At 47.5% G+C, this 18,112-nt stretch overlaps 1 protein-coding gene across 1 annotated transcript in view; it reads right to left on the bottom strand.

Moving 5' to 3' along the window:
* Window positions 1-17,867, bottom strand: part of LOC142801295 (uncharacterized) — a 42,371-nt gene extending 24,504 nt beyond the window's left edge. Inside the window, exons 1-3 of the mRNA XM_075887532.1 lie at window positions 17,576-17,867; window positions 17,031-17,156; window positions 1,956-2,184 (exon numbers count right to left, since the gene is read on the bottom strand). Of these exons, the coding sequence (XP_075743647.1) occupies window positions 1,956-2,184; window positions 17,031-17,156; window positions 17,576-17,730 (510 nt within the window). The 5' untranslated portion in view covers window positions 17,731-17,867. The remainder of the gene's footprint in view (window positions 1-1,955; window positions 2,185-17,030; window positions 17,157-17,575) is intronic.
* Between the last annotated feature and the right edge of the window lie 245 nt (window positions 17,868-18,112).

The following is an 18,112-nucleotide window of genomic DNA, read 5'->3' as shown; positions in this document are numbered from 1 at the left end:
AAAAGCTGCTGACACAAATGTATTGCTGTTCATGCCTGTTGAACGGGTTGCACTTAATGAGTTCGCGCTCTCAAAAGCTCCCAACAGCAATAGCTTAATTTACCGCTCTCGAGCTTCAACATGAATCTGCTGAAGCTCGAACAGTGTCAAACTAGCAGAAAGAATGCGTCTTTAGTTCCTTACATAAGCAGATTTTTAACCTATTTGCACTCTAGATAATTCAAGAAAAATTGCCACCAAGGTGCATCAAATCAAGTTTTCAAAGCAACGCAACACAAGGTGTTATTGAAGTAACCTCTCGCAAACAAGAACAGGCAAGGTTCTTTTTGGCGTTGCATAAATCAGTTGCTAGACTTTGGGTGGTTGTTGCCTGCTAAATTTGGCTAAAAAATTTTCTCCTGTAGTTGTGGCTTCTCCATAAGAGTTTGGTGCCATCCGCGGTGCATTTCGCGAGTGCATGAGCGACACTGGCCGTTTTAATGGAATGAACCGCGCATTACAGAATTCGTTTTAATTAACGGAATGAACCGAGTCTAGCAGAAGTCGAGCGCTTGGCGCTGCCGTGCAATTAGTACCCCGATTAACCAGCCTTGGAACGCTTATTCATCACATATATATACGAGTCCGAACGATATGTCTTGTGCTGACACAGCTAGGGGAAGCGTAGCGTCCCCCGTCGTAACGCGCGGTCGACGCGACATGATCAGCTGAGAGAAAAAAAAAAAAGAAAAGTAAGGGGGGAGCGGGGCGGCGCATCACCTCCTGCGACTCTATTAAGTTTTCCCAGTCATCCCTAATACTGAGACGCGATATCTTAATCGCACAGCTGCGCACACAGCAAGAAAACGCGCCTCGACTTCTGCTAAGCGCAGTTCATTCTGTTAATTAAATTGGCCTCTTAATTGCGCAGCAGCACCGCGCTCGACTTCTGCTAGGCGGGGTTCATTCCGTTAATTAAAAGGGCCAGCGTCGCTCGTTCGCGAAATGCACCGCAGATGGCACCAAATTCTCACGGAGAAGCCACAACTACAGAAAAAAAATTTTGCAGTCAAATTTAGCAGCAGTCTGGCAACACTAACCCTCCCTGTCTGGCAACCACTTATGCAACACCAAAAAGAACCTTGTTTAAGAACAGAGGTAGAGGTAATGTGCATGCTATCTACAAAAAAGCCTACATTCAAATCTACTTGAGAAAAATGAGCCCAACAGTTCACCAAAAAAAAGTACTATTTGTGGAACGCATCTTGCGGAGGCACATATCCCAGATAAGCTAGCAACACCCTTTTGCAACCTTGCTGTACCACATTTTCCAAAGTAAGAACAGAAAATGTAGCCAGGCATGCAATGGGCAAGAAAATGCACCAGACTCAATGCAGTGGAGTTTGCAATACACTGCCCTGCTGCTGCTGCTTCCAATATAACAACCAGTGCAAGCAACCGACAATACTATATGATAGCTAAGAAGAATAAGCAGCTGTGACATAATACTCAGCAGCAACAGGTTTGTAGCTCCTGGAATGCGAGAAAGCAAGCTTTTGAGATTAGTTTTTATTACTTTCCGAGAGACCTGGCAATGGTGCTGGGATGTGCAACATGGACTTCATCTCCGAGAGTTCGAAAAAGCCAATATATATATAGTTCAATATAGATAAAAAAGGGAATGAAAAGAAAAATGAAGACTGGTATTGATAACGAGAAAAAGCTAACGGGAAGCAGCAGGAACGGCAGCATTGGTAGTACGCAAAAACAAATACAAGGGCACCAAAGAAGGCTGTAATTCTCAAAAAGAACACATGATAAAAAAACACAGCTAGAAATTGAGTTTGTCAGAATGGCTACGAACACAATGCATCAAAATCGATAAACTAACTGCCAGTAAGCAACAGCAGCAGAGTCATAGGGCAAGGAGGTAGTGCACGAAAGAGACAAGGGTTTGGGGGCCGTCGGTGGCCTACCTCCCGCTTCTGCTGGTCGGCAATCATCTGAGCTCGCCGTTGTTCCACCTCTTGGAGAAGCTGCTTCTCCATGTTGTGCCGAGCCTCTTCAACACGCCGTCGCACCTCCGTCTCCATGGCCTCTCGGCGTCGCTCCATCTCTTCGGCCACGCGGGTGGCCACTGTCTCTTCAATCTGACGCTGCATTTCTTCCTCGGACCTCTTGGAAATGTCCTCATCACGCTGCCGCCTGCACAGAGGATCTCACAATGACTAATCACTTACAATACTCTAGAGAAAGACACATTATCCATTCTTGGACATCTTAAAAACCTAACAAATCAAAACTTTCGACTACTTTTCAAACTAGTGTAATGATTACAAAAGCAGTGTTCAGGCACAAGCGCATACCCGGCTAGAGGAAAAAAAGAAGGAGGCCAGATAAAAAACACTGACCTAGCAAATTAGCGTTCTCTCCGAGTCTCATCCTTTACAATGGCGCAGTTCGACAACTGAACCTTGTGGCTGAAGCCACATGTACCTCGCGGGTTGTTGGCAGCACGGGTCTCTCAATCCAGGAACGTCGTCCACGCTTCCCGATTAATGGAGTTCACGACCCGACCACTCCTGCAGCTACCCAACGAATCATCGGCGGATCGCGTCGATGCCTCCTCGATGGTTCCAGGGTACGACTTGACAGACGGCAGGCTACCACTTTTATCTCAGTATGCGCATGAACTGCTATCATCTGAGAACGTCGTGCACGTTTTCCGTGGCCTGTATCCCAAGCCCAGTCCTCTTACAACGGGCGAACAACCAAGGGACGCTGTTAAGGCTTCCTTGGGCGTGCTTGTTGCCACCGTGAATACTACTAGCACCGAATATTCAGCGGACGCGAACCAGAGTGGTTCTGAGGTCTCGTGCGACAGTGCCATGGAGCTGCGATGTACCATCGCAGCGTCTCTACGTCACGGTCAACGCTGTTACAGCGGCGAGCTCCACGCTGTTTCCTGCTAACTTACCAGTTCTGAGTGCAAGCGAACGCATGTTGAATGCAGTCGCCTCACAAGACCTTGAGGCCTGCTCATCTGAGCGACACAGGGAGTTGAGATGCGCCCTCCTGCAGCTCTCGAACCACATCGGTTGCTTTGACTAAGTAATCTCCGCATTTTTACGTGCCGACCCACCATCACCGGCCATCAGCGAACCACCGAAATATAATGGGTTCCAGGACGACGCCGTCGATTGGGTGGCTAACATCAACGCTCTCAAAGCTTGCAAGAGATAGAACGAAAATCAGTAGTGGTGCATAGCCGTAGACCGCCTTCAAAATCCTGCCGTAGCGTGGCACAGGTACAAGGTGTGCGGCAGCAATCGTGGGCAGAATGGAGCTGCAAGCTGACTGCTGCTTTTGGCCGGACTCCCTCCCACCTCTTTGCCAGCACCAAGACCAACCTGACCGGTACAGAGGATGGAGTTCAAGACTGGTTTCATCTCGAGGCTCCAGCTGAGCGCTTCTGTTCTCCACATGAGCTTCCAGACTCATCACTGGTACCAGATCCAAATTCATGTCAGCCATCGGCCACCCCGTCCTCTCGTGGGGTGAGATACAGAGGGGCACAGGGTAGCTGGACCCTTTGCCAACGTGCCCACTACCATATATTGGGCTCAAGTGGGGCGCCAGCTCGATGTCTCATCGCAGTCCTCCAGGCCGACAACAGACAACAAGACGACCCTTGAGCCTCAGCTATTGGTATTGCAGCCTTCAAACCCGACACCTCCTGGGCACGTGGAGCCGTTTGAATCTCCGACTTCGAATCTCCAAAAAATAATTTTTTTTAATTGCAAAGTATCGTGGCGCACCTTTACCTTGGTAAATACGTGACACAACCAGCTGCGCTGTCGTGACATTTCCTTTTATTTGGACACTGATTTTATCTAGTTATATGCCAGAAGGCTACAAAGTGCAGTTACTCAGATTTGTCCGAACTTCAGTCCGATGGCGTCTGTTTTTCACTAGTAACATTTCAGAGTGCATCGTCCTGCGTTCCATCCAATGCGTTACTGATGCAGCATTTGCGGAAAGATGAAAGTACGCCGCCTCAGCGCAAAGCCCTTCCGCTTCTCAAATCGGCGCACCCACGATGGGGATCCCTTGAATTGCACCCTTGTGAGCCCAGAGTCATGCGCTATCTCGAGAGCTTTCATGCAGATGCACTCCGTTGATACAAGTAGGAATCTTGCAAGCAGCTTCTGGACAAATTCAATGAGTAGAGTTTCCAGTTCAGGGTTCACTGCAGTCTGTGCACGAAACAATGTTTTTTTTTGTTGCTGCAGGTTGTGATGCCGTGCTTTTGGCTGTTCCAGTGCACGCTTTTCTCCAAGGCACCGACTTCCCATTGACCCGCCAGGTTGCCGTGTGCTCTGGCATACTCAATAACATTTCCCTTAAGGGCTATCATAAACTGCCGTCGACTACCCCTCATTTAAAACAGCAGACTGACAGCAGATAACCGAGGCAAAATGGTGTTGCTAGAAGACTGTAGGCCTAGCTACCATAGCCTTGCCTAGCCTTGCCCGACAGCGCCGCTGCTGATGCTCACGATGGATCAGAGGCTTTCAAGTTCAGCTGCCCATTGGTGCGAGACTTCCACATTTCTTTCTGCCAATGAACGGTAAATAAGACAAGGGTCAACTTTTCATTGCATTTTTTTTATTTCAACCTACATTTCAGTTTTTACGATAATTGGATATCGGATGAACAAGCTCCAAGTTTATGGACAAATTTCTAACTCTTTGAACAAAAAAGGAGCTTGTGTTTCGCACATTTGAAGTGCTAGTGACTTACCAACTTCCCACCTTGAAAAGTACTATGGTTTAGGCAAAAAACACTAAAAATTGCCTCATTGTTAAAAAAAAAAAAGTCTCGGCGACAAATTTAAAAAAATGAGGGATGCTCTACAACGCATGCTCGTCACCGATTTTGTTTTTACTTTGTATGGGAGCTCTACTACAAGTGAAATGGATGGCAAGGATGAAAATAAAATTTTACTTGTCATGCATACTATGCTATACATAGCCTTCATAGATTACGAGAAGGCGTTTGATTCAGTTGTAGTGGAGCAGACGCACCAACGCGTATGCGCCTTCGGAAGACAACGAAAAGCCCGTGCTCTGATTGCGCGAGAATCTGTGCCGCCTTTGCCAGACTTGCTGTTCGCCCATTTTCCGTCGCGACCTCGTTGCCGCTCCTCTGTTCCATTAAACATTTCCGCATTTGGTGGAGGCTGCTGAGATCCCAAGGCAGACCTGGAGCTCCGCTCTCGCAAGTTGGCCGAAAGACCACCGTACAACATGACTGATGCAGTCGCCAACCAGCCCATCCCAGCAGAGCCAGCACCATCGGCTGCCCCGTCGACCTGCCCCGGTGCTACCCGTCAGCGGGACCCACCAATCTTCAGCGGCAGTGGTGAGCAAGACGTCGAAGACTGGCTCTCCTTGTACGAACGCGCGAGTGCCAGCAACAAATGGGACAATGACTCTAAGCTTGCCTATGTTATCTTTTACTTGGCTGACGTCGCCAAGCTATGGTTCACCAACCGCGAAACCGCCATCGCCAGCTGGTCCACCTTTAAGACCCTCGTGACCGAAGCGTTCGGCGGACCAGAGGTCCGCAAGCTCCGCGCTGACAAGCGTCTGCGCCACCGAGCCCAGCAGCCTGGCGAGACCTTTACTAGCTATATTGAGGATGTGCTCGACCTCTGCAGGCGTGTTAACTCATCCATGCCTGAAGAAGAGAAAATTCGACATATTCTTAAAGGCATCGAGGATGGCGCATTCCAGATGTTGCTGGCGAAAAGCCCGACCACAATAGCAGTCCTCGTAAGCCTGTGCCAGAGCTTCGATGAATTGCGTCGTCAGCGTTCCATCGCCCGACAGAGTGTCCCATCACCAGATTCGATCTCGCCCGTCGCACTCGCAAATGGCAACGTTCACCAAGGAACTCTGTCGAACCAGATTAAAGACTTCATCAGGGAGGAAGTCGCCCGACAGCTCTCCCTGCTGCCGCATAGCGACGCGCCCACGACAAGCCTCCCTTCGAATATGCAGCAGGCCATACGCACTGAAATTTGCAATGCCCTCCCTACAGTTCCGGCCTCTTACCCATGCACTTCGGTGCCATCTGATCTCTCAACTGCTGGCTATGCACCAACTGCGCCGCCTTCACCTCTCAGCTACGCAGCTGTGGTCGCGCGGCCCCCACCGCATCCAGTCGCCTTATCGGCTCCACCTCCTCCGGCCTCGCCTCCAGTTTACAGGCCCCCACCTCGCTTTTTCCGTCCATCTAATGTGTGGCGCACCCGAGACAATCGCCCCATCTGCTTCGCGTGTGGCATCGCTGGCCACATTGCACGCTTCTGCCGCCGCCGTCCCACACCTGCGCACGCATACTTCGGAGCTCCTACCTACACACCGCAGCAGACTACCACGTCTGGATATGAACAGAGGCACTCCGACTCGGATCACCACCCATCGACTGCTCGTTTCTCATCACCTCGTCGCCGATCGCCATCGCCTATGCGTCGTCGACCACCTCCTGAGGAGGGAAACTAATCAGTGCAGTTCCAGAGGCAAGAACTGCACCTTGTGCGCAATTCCCAACGCCTCCATTTTCGCCGCAAAATGTTGATGTCGATGTTGAGGGAGTCGCCACATTAGCGTTAATTGATACCGGGGCCGCCCTTTCTGTGATGAACGCAAAAATTTGTAGGGAACTGAAGAAAGTGACCACATCTCTCAGTGGCTTGGTGCTTTCCACGGCTAGCGCGCAACGCATTCATCCCTCGGCTGTGTGTACGGCGCGCGTCGTCATCCGAGACGTTTTGTACGTCGTACAGTTTTTTGTTCTGCCATCTTGCTCTCATGACCTTATCCTCGGTTGGGATTTCTTATCAGGTCATGAAGCTATCATCGATTGTTCCCGTGCCGAAGTGTCCCTTGTGCCAACATATGAATTTCCACCACCCGACCGGTCTCCTCGGCTCTGCAAACTCATCGCTGACGACGACATCACCTTGCCCCCGGAAGCTTCGGTCCCTGTAAGCCTTTCATGTGTGGCGCAACCTGACGCCACGGTGGTGTTTACGCCATCTCCTGTTTTACTGAACGCAAGGGCATCGTTCTCCCATTTGCCGTTCTTACAATTGCATCTGGTTTAACCGTAATGCTGGTTACCAACCACTGCAACTACCCCATTGGCTTACTTCGTGGTGAAACGTTAGGATATGTGCAACCTGTCGACCATATCGATGATATTATTCTTCCCGACGAAACGCCATGTCACATTGCTGCAATCACTCATGCGTCTGAGCCATCAAGTTCGTCAGCCTTCGACAATGCTATTGACGTAGACCTTCCCCTCTCGCATCGCCGCCGACTTGTTGCTCTCCTTAACAAGTTTCGTTCTTCTTTCGACTTTCAAGAACCTGCTTTGGGCCGCACCACGACTATCACTCATACTATTGACACCGGCTCACATTCGCCTCTGCGACAGCGTCCTTGCCGCGTTTCCGCCGAAGAGCGCCGCGTCATTACGGAGCAAGTAGATGACATGCTTAAACGTGGAGTGATACAGCCTTCTCAAAGCGCTTGGTCATCACCTGTGGTTCTGGTCAAGAAAAAAGATGGCACCATACAATTTTGCGTGGACTATCGCCGCTTAAACAATATTACGAAAAAAGATGTCTACCCGCTACCACGAATAGACGATGCTCTTGACTGTTTACAAGGCGCCGAGTACTTTACATCTTTGGATCTGCGTTGTGGGTATTGGCAGGTGCCAATGGCTGAATGTATTTGCCCTAAAACAGCCTTTGTAACGCCGGATGGCCTATATGAGTTCAAAGTCATGCCATTTGGGCTCTGCAACGCGCCTGCCACATTTGAGCGCATGATCGACACCATCTTGCGTGCCCACAAGTGGAAAACCTGCTTATGTTACCTGGACGACATCGTAGTCTTTTCATCTGATTTCCCGACACATCTTGCTCGCCTCCACGAGATTCTGACGTGTCTAACTTCTGCAGGCCTACAACTCAACTCCAAGAAGTGCCACTTCGCAGCACGAAAACTAACCATCTTGGGACATGTCATCACAAGAGACGGTGTTCTTCCGGATCCCAATAAGCTTCAAGCTGTCGCTGACTTTCCGTTGCCCACATCACTGAAAGCCCTAAGAAGTTTCGTCGGTCTCTGCTCCTACTTTCGTCGCTTCGTGCGCAACTTCGCGTCCATCATCGCACCTCTCACGAGTCTGCTTTCCAACAGCAAAGGCATATCTGCATGGTCACCTGCATGTGACGATGCATTTCGCCAGCTGCGCCGCCTGCTGACCTCACCACCTATTCTTCGTCACTTCGACCCTGCTGCGGCCACAGAAATTCACACCGATGCAAGTGGCATCGGTCTCGGTGCAGTTTTGGCACAACGGAAAGGCACCCAAGCTGAATACGTAGTCGCCTATGCAAGTCGCGCTCTCAAGAAGGCTGAATTGAATTACTCCGTGACAGAGAAGGAGTGTTTGGCCATAATCTGGGCGTTGACGAAGTTTCGCCCGTACCTTTACGGCCGTCCTTTCGACGTGGTCACAGACCACCACGCTCTATGTTGGCTGTCCACCTTGAAAGACCCGTCCGGGCGCCTGGGGCGTTGGGCACTTCGATTGCAAGAATACGACATCCGTGTCGTATATCGTTCCGGTCGCAAACATGCGGATGCCGATGCACTTTCGCAATCGCCATTAACACCAGATGTGGCTTCTTTGTCTCCCCCTTTTACCACCTTCTCACCACTCGACACGACTGACATGCTTTCGGAGCAGCGTAAAGACCCATACCTTGCCTTGTAAGTCGACTACCTTAGCGATCCGTCTGCTGTCCCTTCCACGAGAGCGCTACGCCGGCAAGCAGCCCACTTTTCCTTACGAGACAACATTCTGTACCGCCGCAACTACATGCCTGGTGGTCGGAAGTGGCTCCTTGCTGTCCCAACTCATATGCGCTCTGACATCTGCTAGAATTTCCATGCAGATCCCCAAAGTGCTCACGCAGGTGTCCTGAAAACCTACGAAAGGCTGCGCCAACGCTATTACTGGCGAGGAATGTATCGCTTTGTGCAGAAATACGTTCAGTCTTGCACCACTTGCCAACAGAACAAGACACCTCCGCGGCACCTTACTGGCACGTTACAGCCGCTCCCGTGCCCGGGTCGCCCATTCGACCGCGTGGGTATAGACCTATATGGCCCCCTCCCATATAGTAGCTCTGGAAACCGGTGGATTATTGTCGGAGTCGATCATCTGACACGCTACGCTGAGACTGCAGCTCTACCGGCAGCCACCGCCCACGAAGTTGCACTCTTCATCCTCCGCAGCTTCATTCTACGTCATGGTGCTCCGCGGGAATTACTCAGTGATATGGGTCGAGTGTTCCTGTCGGAGGTCATCCAAGCTATCCTCGCTGAATGCAACATTATCCACCGGAAATCTACCGCATACCATCCACAGACAAATGGTCTTACTGAGCGGTTCAACCGCACACTTGGCGACATGCTGAGGATGTACACCTCCTCCGACCACACTAACTGGGACGCTGTATTGCCCTTTGTTACCTTCGCTTATAACACCGCGACGCAAGCGACTACCGGTTTTTCCCCGTTCTTTCTATTGTACGGCCGCGAACCTTCCCACCCACTCGACCCTATACTACCGTACCGCCCTGATGCATCCGAGTGCTCCCCGCTTTCGGAAGTCGCCAGATACGCTGATACTACCGTACCGCCCTGATCCATCTGAGTGCTCCCCGCTTTCGGAAGTCGCCAGATACGCTGAAGACTGCCGTCAGTTGGCTCGGTCTCTGACAAGTGAGGCTCAAGGTCTACAAAAGACTCGACACAACAGACGCTCACCGCATAGCTCCTACATTTCGTGCTGGCTCCCTTGTGTGGCTTTGGGTGCCCCCGCACGTTCCTGGCCTGTCTTCTAAACTTCTGGCCCGGTACCATGGTCCCTACCGTGTCATTGACGCGACCTCCCCAGTGAATTACATCATCGAGCCATTAACACAATCACCAGATTTGCGCCGTCGAGGACGCGAGACCGTACACGTCGACCGTCTCAAGCCCTACTACGACCCCCTCATTGTGCCTACTCCCCGAGTCGCCAGGATGGCTACCCTTAACCCCGGGGGTATTGTAGTGGAGCAGACGCACCAACGCGTATGCGCCTTCGGAAGACAACGAAAAGCCCGTGCTCTGATTGCGCGAGAATCTGTGCCGCCTTTGCCAGACTTGCTGTTCGCCCATTTGCCGTCGCGACCTCGTTGCCGCTCCTCTGTTCCATTAAACATCATCGCACAGTAGAAATATCAGCCGTCATGCAGACACTGCGGAATCAGGGCGTAGATGAAATATATATAAACATTCTGGAAGAAATCTACAGGGGATCAACTGCTACCATAGTGCTCCATAAAGAAAGCAACAGAATACCAATAAAGAAGGGTGTAAGGCAGGGGGACACTATCTCCCCAATGCTATTCACTGCGTGCTTACAGGACGTTTTCAGAAGCCTAGAATGGGAACAGTTAGGGATAAGAGTTAATGGAGAGTACCTCAGTAACCTGCGCTTTGCCGATGACATTGCATTGCTGAGTAACTCGGGGGACGAATTGCAACTCATGATTACAGAGTTATACAAGGAGAGCAGAAAGGCGGGTCTTAAAATTAATCTGCAGAAAACGAAAGTAATGTACAACAACCTCGGAAAGGAGCAGCGCTTTGCGATATGTAATAGTGCACTTGAAGTTGTAAAAGACTATGTCTACTTAGGGCAGGTAATAACCGCAGAGCCTAACCACGAGATTGAAGTAACTAGAAGAATAAGAATGGGGTGGAGCACATTCGGCAGGCACTCTCAAATTATGACAAGTAGATTGCCACTGTCCCTCAAGAGGAAGGTATATAACAGCTGTATCTTGCCGGTACTTAGCTACGGAGCAGAAACCTGGAGACTCACAAAGAGGGTTCAACTTAAATTGAGGACGACGCAGCGAGCAATGGAAAGAAAAATGGTAGGTGTAACCTTAAGAGACAAGAAGAGAGCAGAGTGGATTAGGGGACAAACGGGAGTCAAGGATATTATAGCTGCAATAAAGAAGAGGAAATGGACATGGGCCGGGCATGTAGCACGTAGACAGGATAACCGCTGGTCATTAAGGGTCACCAACTGGATTCCCAGAGAAGGGAAGCGGGGTAGGGGGAGACAGAAGGTTAGGTGGGCAGATGAGATTAAGAAGTTTGCGGGTATAAATTGGCAACAGCAAGCACAGGACCGGGTTAACTGGCGGAACATGGGAGAGGCCTTTGTCCTACAGTGGACGTAGACAGGCTGATGATGATGATATATATATATATATATATATATATATATATATATATATATATATATTTTACACGAGGATGGCAACATTACAGATGGATAGGCTCCTGAAAATTCATCGCACCTTTTGGCCTTCTCTTGTAATCAGTTTAGCCGCAAACCAGTCGCAAAGTGAAAAGGATATGAAATCGCTTGTTAACACTTTGTTAACACTAAGAACAACCTTAACACTTTCTTTTTTTTTTTTTTGACTCCATAATGTCGGCAGATCTAGATAGCATCCACTATTCTGAAAACTTCCTGAATTTTCTGTAGTAGGCACACTGACCCATGCACATGAAAACCATTTACGTTGAATCATTAAAAAACTGCTTTCTTCACAACAACCTACCATAAATCAAAAGACCTCCCAATATTGAGCTATGAACGGGTCTAATATACTGACAGATGCACTGTTATCAATTACAATCTTTTTGTTCTTTTTCCCACCAGGTCAGTTATCGTGATTTTCGTTATGTACAAACTGACGCACAAAGTGATATATAATTAAACAATGTTCGTCAGACGTCACCATGAGTCCATGACGAAAAAAGCCAACCGATGGCTTTGTCCCTTCGGTGACCATCAGAGCTTTGCGCAAAACCAGTTTCATACTGCAATCAATAAAATGCTTATAGTTCTGTAAACCTTTAGGCTGCATGCATCTCAATGCTTCAATGATTAAAATGAGAAAGGTTAGCTGTCTCTTTTCCGGCATTTTTTTTTCATCGAGAACATTTCTTTCATTTGTGCTTACTCAAAAATTATTCGGTATTGCTAATACGTCCCATTCAATTTGTTATTTGAAATTTTTGAACGTTAGCACACCCCTAAAGTTAGTTGCCAGTCAGTGCTGTCTAGTGTTTCTTCATGGCTGTCGTCCTAGTTCTTTTTCTTTCTCTCTCTCTCTCTTGTGCTGTCAGCCCAACGAAGACTTCAAGTGAGTGAGAAAAGCTGTAAAAAAACACTTCTGAAAAAAGCTCTTATACAAGCCCTTCAGAGCTCGTTTACGTCCATTCATGGGACACTGGCAGCATGCAAGGATATGTAGTGCTGGCTTTTTTACAGACATCTTTTCAATGAAATTTTTCAGGCTAGACATACCACATACAGGCAAATCTCGTTATAGCAAACCTCAGCATACCAATTTTTCAGGTTAACGAATTTTTCAAAAATCCCCCTTTAAATGTCTGTTGGTTTAATGTAAAGATATTTTATCGCAAATTTCAGAATACCAAATGTTTCAGAATAATGTATCGAATTTTATCCCGCCTTTTATTACCCAACACTTCAATACGTGTTGTACGCTACAATTGCGATTGGTATATTATGCGATTATGTGATTGACATGTGTTTGTCACTACAAATACATCTAAAGAGAATGTTACCTTCAAAATTACGTGTCTGCACCTTCTCACTGCTGTGTTTCTTCCATGAGCAGCTACCTCTATGTAAGCGCAGGTACGACCTTGACTTTCATTGACGTCTGACAGTTCGTATCTGGCTTTAGTTGTATACATTTAACACTTCATACACAATTTCATTACCGTTCTGAAATTTCTCCAGAGAACATCTTATACATGCATACTGGTTTGATCTGTGGATAGTGCCTATTTTCAGTGCTGTGTGCTTTATCAAACTACCATAAAGCTGTTCATTATACAGTCTCCCCAATCTGATTTTATTGCGATAGCAATTAAATGAACACTCTCCGTTAAATTTTGCCGCCGGCGTCGGCATCACCGTCACTCACCGTATATGTATACGTATCTATACATATGAAAACGCAAAAAAGAAAAAAATCCTGAAAAAGACTGGCGTGCGAAATCAAACTTAGAAAACCGGAGTCGTGAATGCGAGGCATTAACCGCTGAGTGACCGAGCAGCACCTCCTTCAACATTCAACTGGCAAGCTATTTATATCTACCACTTACCGCTGATAACGGCCATCTTTGGGGGGGGGTGGAGGGAAGTATCGTGTTTTCAGCATTACCAGCAAGATGGCGCAACAAGCGCACGGCGGCGTGTGTTCTCATCTCCCACAGGTACTTTGCCCAAAGTGGAGAAGGTGGACACTCGCTCGCGCGCCCTTACCTCGCGGTGGGGACGATCGATCGTAAGTCTTGGCTGGCGTTGGCCTTTCACTAGAATGTTTTTGTAGTAGTTAACGGGCACACAAAGCTCACTGCAATCGTTGCAGAGTCTCCGTTTTCGATAGGGCGCTTTTCAGACACAGTGAAGTAACAACTGAGACGCTTATTTGCGTTCATCTGTACATGTGAGTACGTTTCGTGCATCATTTCTGCGTGAGAAGCGTGGGGCACGTTTCGATCTGCTTGCGATTCGGTGCGTGACCTCCCAATCTGTTATCGCGTTCATCGCTTTGCCTTTGCGACAAAGCTGTAACTTTTTTCTACAGGACAGCAAACTAGCTTTACTGGCATTGCCATAAAAAGAATGCACGCTTGTAAGAACACACATGCTCATTTCGATTTCCAAGTGATGCCTTAATTCCCTGCATTTAATGTTTCGAAGAAAAGGGCCCTTTTCCCGTATTAATGCACTAATAATAGCACAATCTCTTTGAAGCACTGTGCATAAGGTTACACGGTTTCCACTCTTGAATACTTGCGAGAGAGATCCTCTTGAATAAACAGGTTCTCTTCTGTAAACCTTGAAAGATATATTTACACATAGTATTCACCACTACTACATAAATTCTCACGCAAGCTGTCCCTACTTCTGATGCACTACTTTGAACTTTCTACTCCTCTAGTCTTAAGAGGAAGTGGTTCAAGAAACTTGTTCCCCTAAGTGCCTAGAGTGACCACACAGGTATATCATCCGCCAAACCGCAAAATTCCATACCCAAACGAGGTTGTCTCACACCTAGTTTTCATCAAGTGCAAGGGGAAAATAATTACCGTGAAACAAAAAGTTGGTCCATATGGACGACGAAGTTCACTTGGTAGCCTCCCAAGTAATGTTGCCAATCATATCGAGATTTTTTTAGGTACAGCTGCTCCTTTTCTGATCTAAACTACACAAGCCTTCCATTAGGCACACAAAAAAAATAATATGCAGCCATTCCACTCTGAAATGGTAGGTAGTTGGTGGTGCTGAGGGACAAACTGCAATCCTTGCTGCTCTCCTCGACAGTTGTCAACGTGCACTGCTCCTCAAGCATTCTCACAATACACGGCCACATTATATTTATTAGTGACAACAAAGCGAACGCAGCACGTAGTGCTAAGTGACTTGGTAAAACACGTACGAGATGGCATTACAAGATTTTACATCATGTTCTGCAGAGGTCTTTTATCCCACTACACCAAAATTCAACATAACTTTCCCATAAAGTATTTTTCTTCGAACTTGGTTTTGGAATGTGACTAGGAAGCACCCATAAGCTTCCTGTATGCTGCGATTTTGGAGGCCTAAGTGTTTAGAGTATAATTGGGGCTATTACCTTCAGGCCCTCACATTTTCTTTCTTCTGCCACTGCATAGAGGGCACCAAGCATTCTATTTAATGACCCAAAACACACCACTGCTGCCAAGGTGGAACTAAATGTTTCTGGTAAAGATGTGCAAAAGTGCAAATTCATGCAGGTGAGTAGCTTACAGCTTCCTGCAAACATGTCTATATATCTGCTAAGCCCTTTCTAAGAGATAATGTTTGTCTTTTTTTATTATTATTAATATATATTTTCTGGATTGCTGACAACTTGAATATTACACTACAAAGACAAAGCAAAGCAGTCAAATTGTGATTTGTTGCTTCGAAACACGGATCAAATGCACCCCAATTTCATACGTAAAAATGACACCATCCACATCGCGCAACTGTGACGTGGCAGTCTTGTAGTACTGACACATGCACACAATGAACTTTCTTACGATGACCTTTGTTCAAAAAGGGAGTCCACGAAAAGACAAGAGTGCAAAAGTAGATTTTTCCACTGTTTACAAAAGAAGACCACGACAGGAAGAGCAAATCTTTCAGCTTTAGGCAATGCAGTCATTGCATGCAACTCAACTACTGCGTAATGCCAAGTGGCTCACTTGTGACATGTGACCACAACTCAGCACTCCAGACACAAATGGCTTCTTTTTTCAATCCAAAGCCAGATTGGTGCATGTTTTGAATAGGTTGCATATACACCAATTATTTGTGACACCCTAGAGAAATAAAGACTTTGTGTATTATAGTATTGGCATTGAGAACTACCTAAAAAAATAAGTGAGAAATAATTTTTGCACGTGCTCTTATTCAAGAGGGTTGTCTTCACTTGAAACTTATAGCAATTTTTTTTTTGCAGTAAACTTTCACGACCATCTGTACTTTGCTCGTCTTCTGAGGTACTTCAAGTTTTTATTTTTCAGTATTTCTGGGCTGCCTTTGTTTCTCCGTGTATGTCCTAAGATGCTTTAGCACTGCCCTTGACAAGTTATCAGTGAAGTCGAGACACCGAATCAGCTTCAAGTTCATATCACTTTCTATGAACGCTTCCCAGAAGAAAAACTCAAATGGCACTAAATTAATCTTCTCCTATCATGGTGAGACACGCCTCTAAGTATATCGAGTTCAGCAATACAGCGACTAAGATTTGTGGCAAAGCCAGCCATCAGAGATAAAGGAATTGCCTCGCTCTCTTGTGCAACTAATTGATTGATTTCTGGGGTTTAACGTCCCAAAACCACCATATGATTATGAGAGGCGCCGTAGTGGAGGGTTCCGGAAATTTCGACCACCTGGGGTTCTTTAACGTGCACCCAAATCTGAGTACACGGGCCTACAACATTTCCCCCTCCATCGGAAATGCAGCCGCCACAGCCCGGATTTGATCCCGCGACCTGCGGGTCAGCAGCCGAGTACCTTAGCCACTAGACTCTTGTGCAACTAAGGCCTGGTAATAATATCAGAATCGGAAGGCTGCTCCAAGAGCAAGGAAGAGAGACTCAGTGCTGAATAAGTGCAAACGATTGCAACGATTATAATCTGGGAACTTTAAGCACTTGTTCTCATGATTTTTAGAGCTAGTGTATGACACGTATGTTTAACCTTCTTTTCACTATGCGCTTTGACGCATGCAGGATGTCATTTCCAATAGGTTCCGTGCTCCTTCTCCCCTCTCAAATACAGTCAGTGTGATGACCTTTTGCATCAGCCGAGGCTTTGGTGCACTGCATATAAATCACAAATGATGAACTGTTTGTTCACAGTTTGTTTTGCTTTCTCTACCTGCTACACAGATGTGCCTAAAGCATCCACAGGAGACTGAAACTTTACAGAAATATAGGCCTGCGGATCTCTGTTGGGCAACCCATGCAGTTAACTACCAGCGGTTCAAACACACGTGGCCTTAACATGAAATCAGCTACGCAGTGTTTGGTGTGACTCGTTAGGTGGTTCTCTAGGGCACGATCATCATTGTTATGAGTGACGTTTCATTATTGAAGACCCCAAATCAATGTTCATATCACTATTAAGTGTTGTTCTGACACCGGATCATTCTGTTCCCGCTACCTGCAATTGCGTAAGGAAACTTCAACTCGCCTGCGCATCGCAAAGCGACGTGTCGTTTCAACGTGCGTTGGTCAAGAAGAGTAAAGGTCGCTCACCTCTGCCGCTCAAAGTCTGACGAGGCCCTTTCGCCTTCCGACGACCTTTTCACTTTGCGCCTAGCGGAGTCCAGAAGGCCGTCGATGTCGTCGCTGCTACTGCTGGACACCGACGAAGACCGCTTCCTTCGCCGCACGAACAGAGGGGGAGAGAGACAGAGTCAGGACAGTTTTTGCACCGAGCAGCCGCCTTAGAAAAGTAAACAGTGTCGAGCTCCTACTCACAGAAAACCGTGCTGGCTTCCTACGTCCGTATGGGATACTCTGGGGCGCTAACGTTGCCATTAGCAGTTGCTCGTCTCAAATAGGAGGAAAACTCGCACATTTTGACCGCGAGAACAATCATCGTTACGACAGAAACAGAAAGGGCAAACAAGATTATAGAGATATGTCGACATGTCCTACGACCCTTTCCTTCTTACTAGGAAAATCTCGCGGGCGAATAGGCCCGTCGAGATAGATTAAGCAGTTATCCGCATTACGTAACTTCCAAGAAACCGTGGCGATAGATGAACATTTCAACAGACATTAAAGAAAGGCTCTACCTTGGTTTGCGGTCGTTGAGCTTAGCAGCCAGTGCTCTGCTGACGCTGTCGCGGCTTCGTCCTCTAGAGTGCGACCGCCTTCGCGGCCGCTTGTTTTTGTGCCTCGCGAGCTTGGGAGAGCGACTCCTGCTTCTGCTGCGTGATCTTCCCATCATGTAAGGCACCGAACTGGAAACAAACCGCCTGCAAAGCGGGCGAGCGAGAAGGTACGGTAGGACTACGTGAGTGTCAACCGATACGACGTTATTTGACGATCACCGACGCACGGGCGGCGTTAAAACATCTTAACAAAATGGAGGGTACCCATGGTTGCTGGGCTAGCCTACTGCACGCGCGACAAAACCAGAAGGTCATATCACAGATTATATATTTCAACCACATTTCAACACAACTTCAATGCATCTCATTAAACTCTTTACACTAGGTAATGTTGTTATTAGCAGTATTTTTCACGAGAGAAGTTTTGATTAGTTTTTATTCAAAAAAGTTGTAAAAATTGAAACAAAAAAGAAGTGTACAGTTTTTGGCGCTAACTTT

The sequence above is a fragment of the Rhipicephalus microplus genome, chromosome 1, assembly GCF_043290135.1.
Source record: "Rhipicephalus microplus isolate Deutch F79 chromosome 1, USDA_Rmic, whole genome shotgun sequence".
NCBI classification, from domain to species: Eukaryota; Metazoa; Arthropoda; class Arachnida; order Ixodida; family Ixodidae; genus Rhipicephalus; species Rhipicephalus microplus.
The sequence above is the reverse complement of the archived record's forward strand: the minus strand, read 5'-3'. Positions and strand labels throughout refer to the sequence as shown.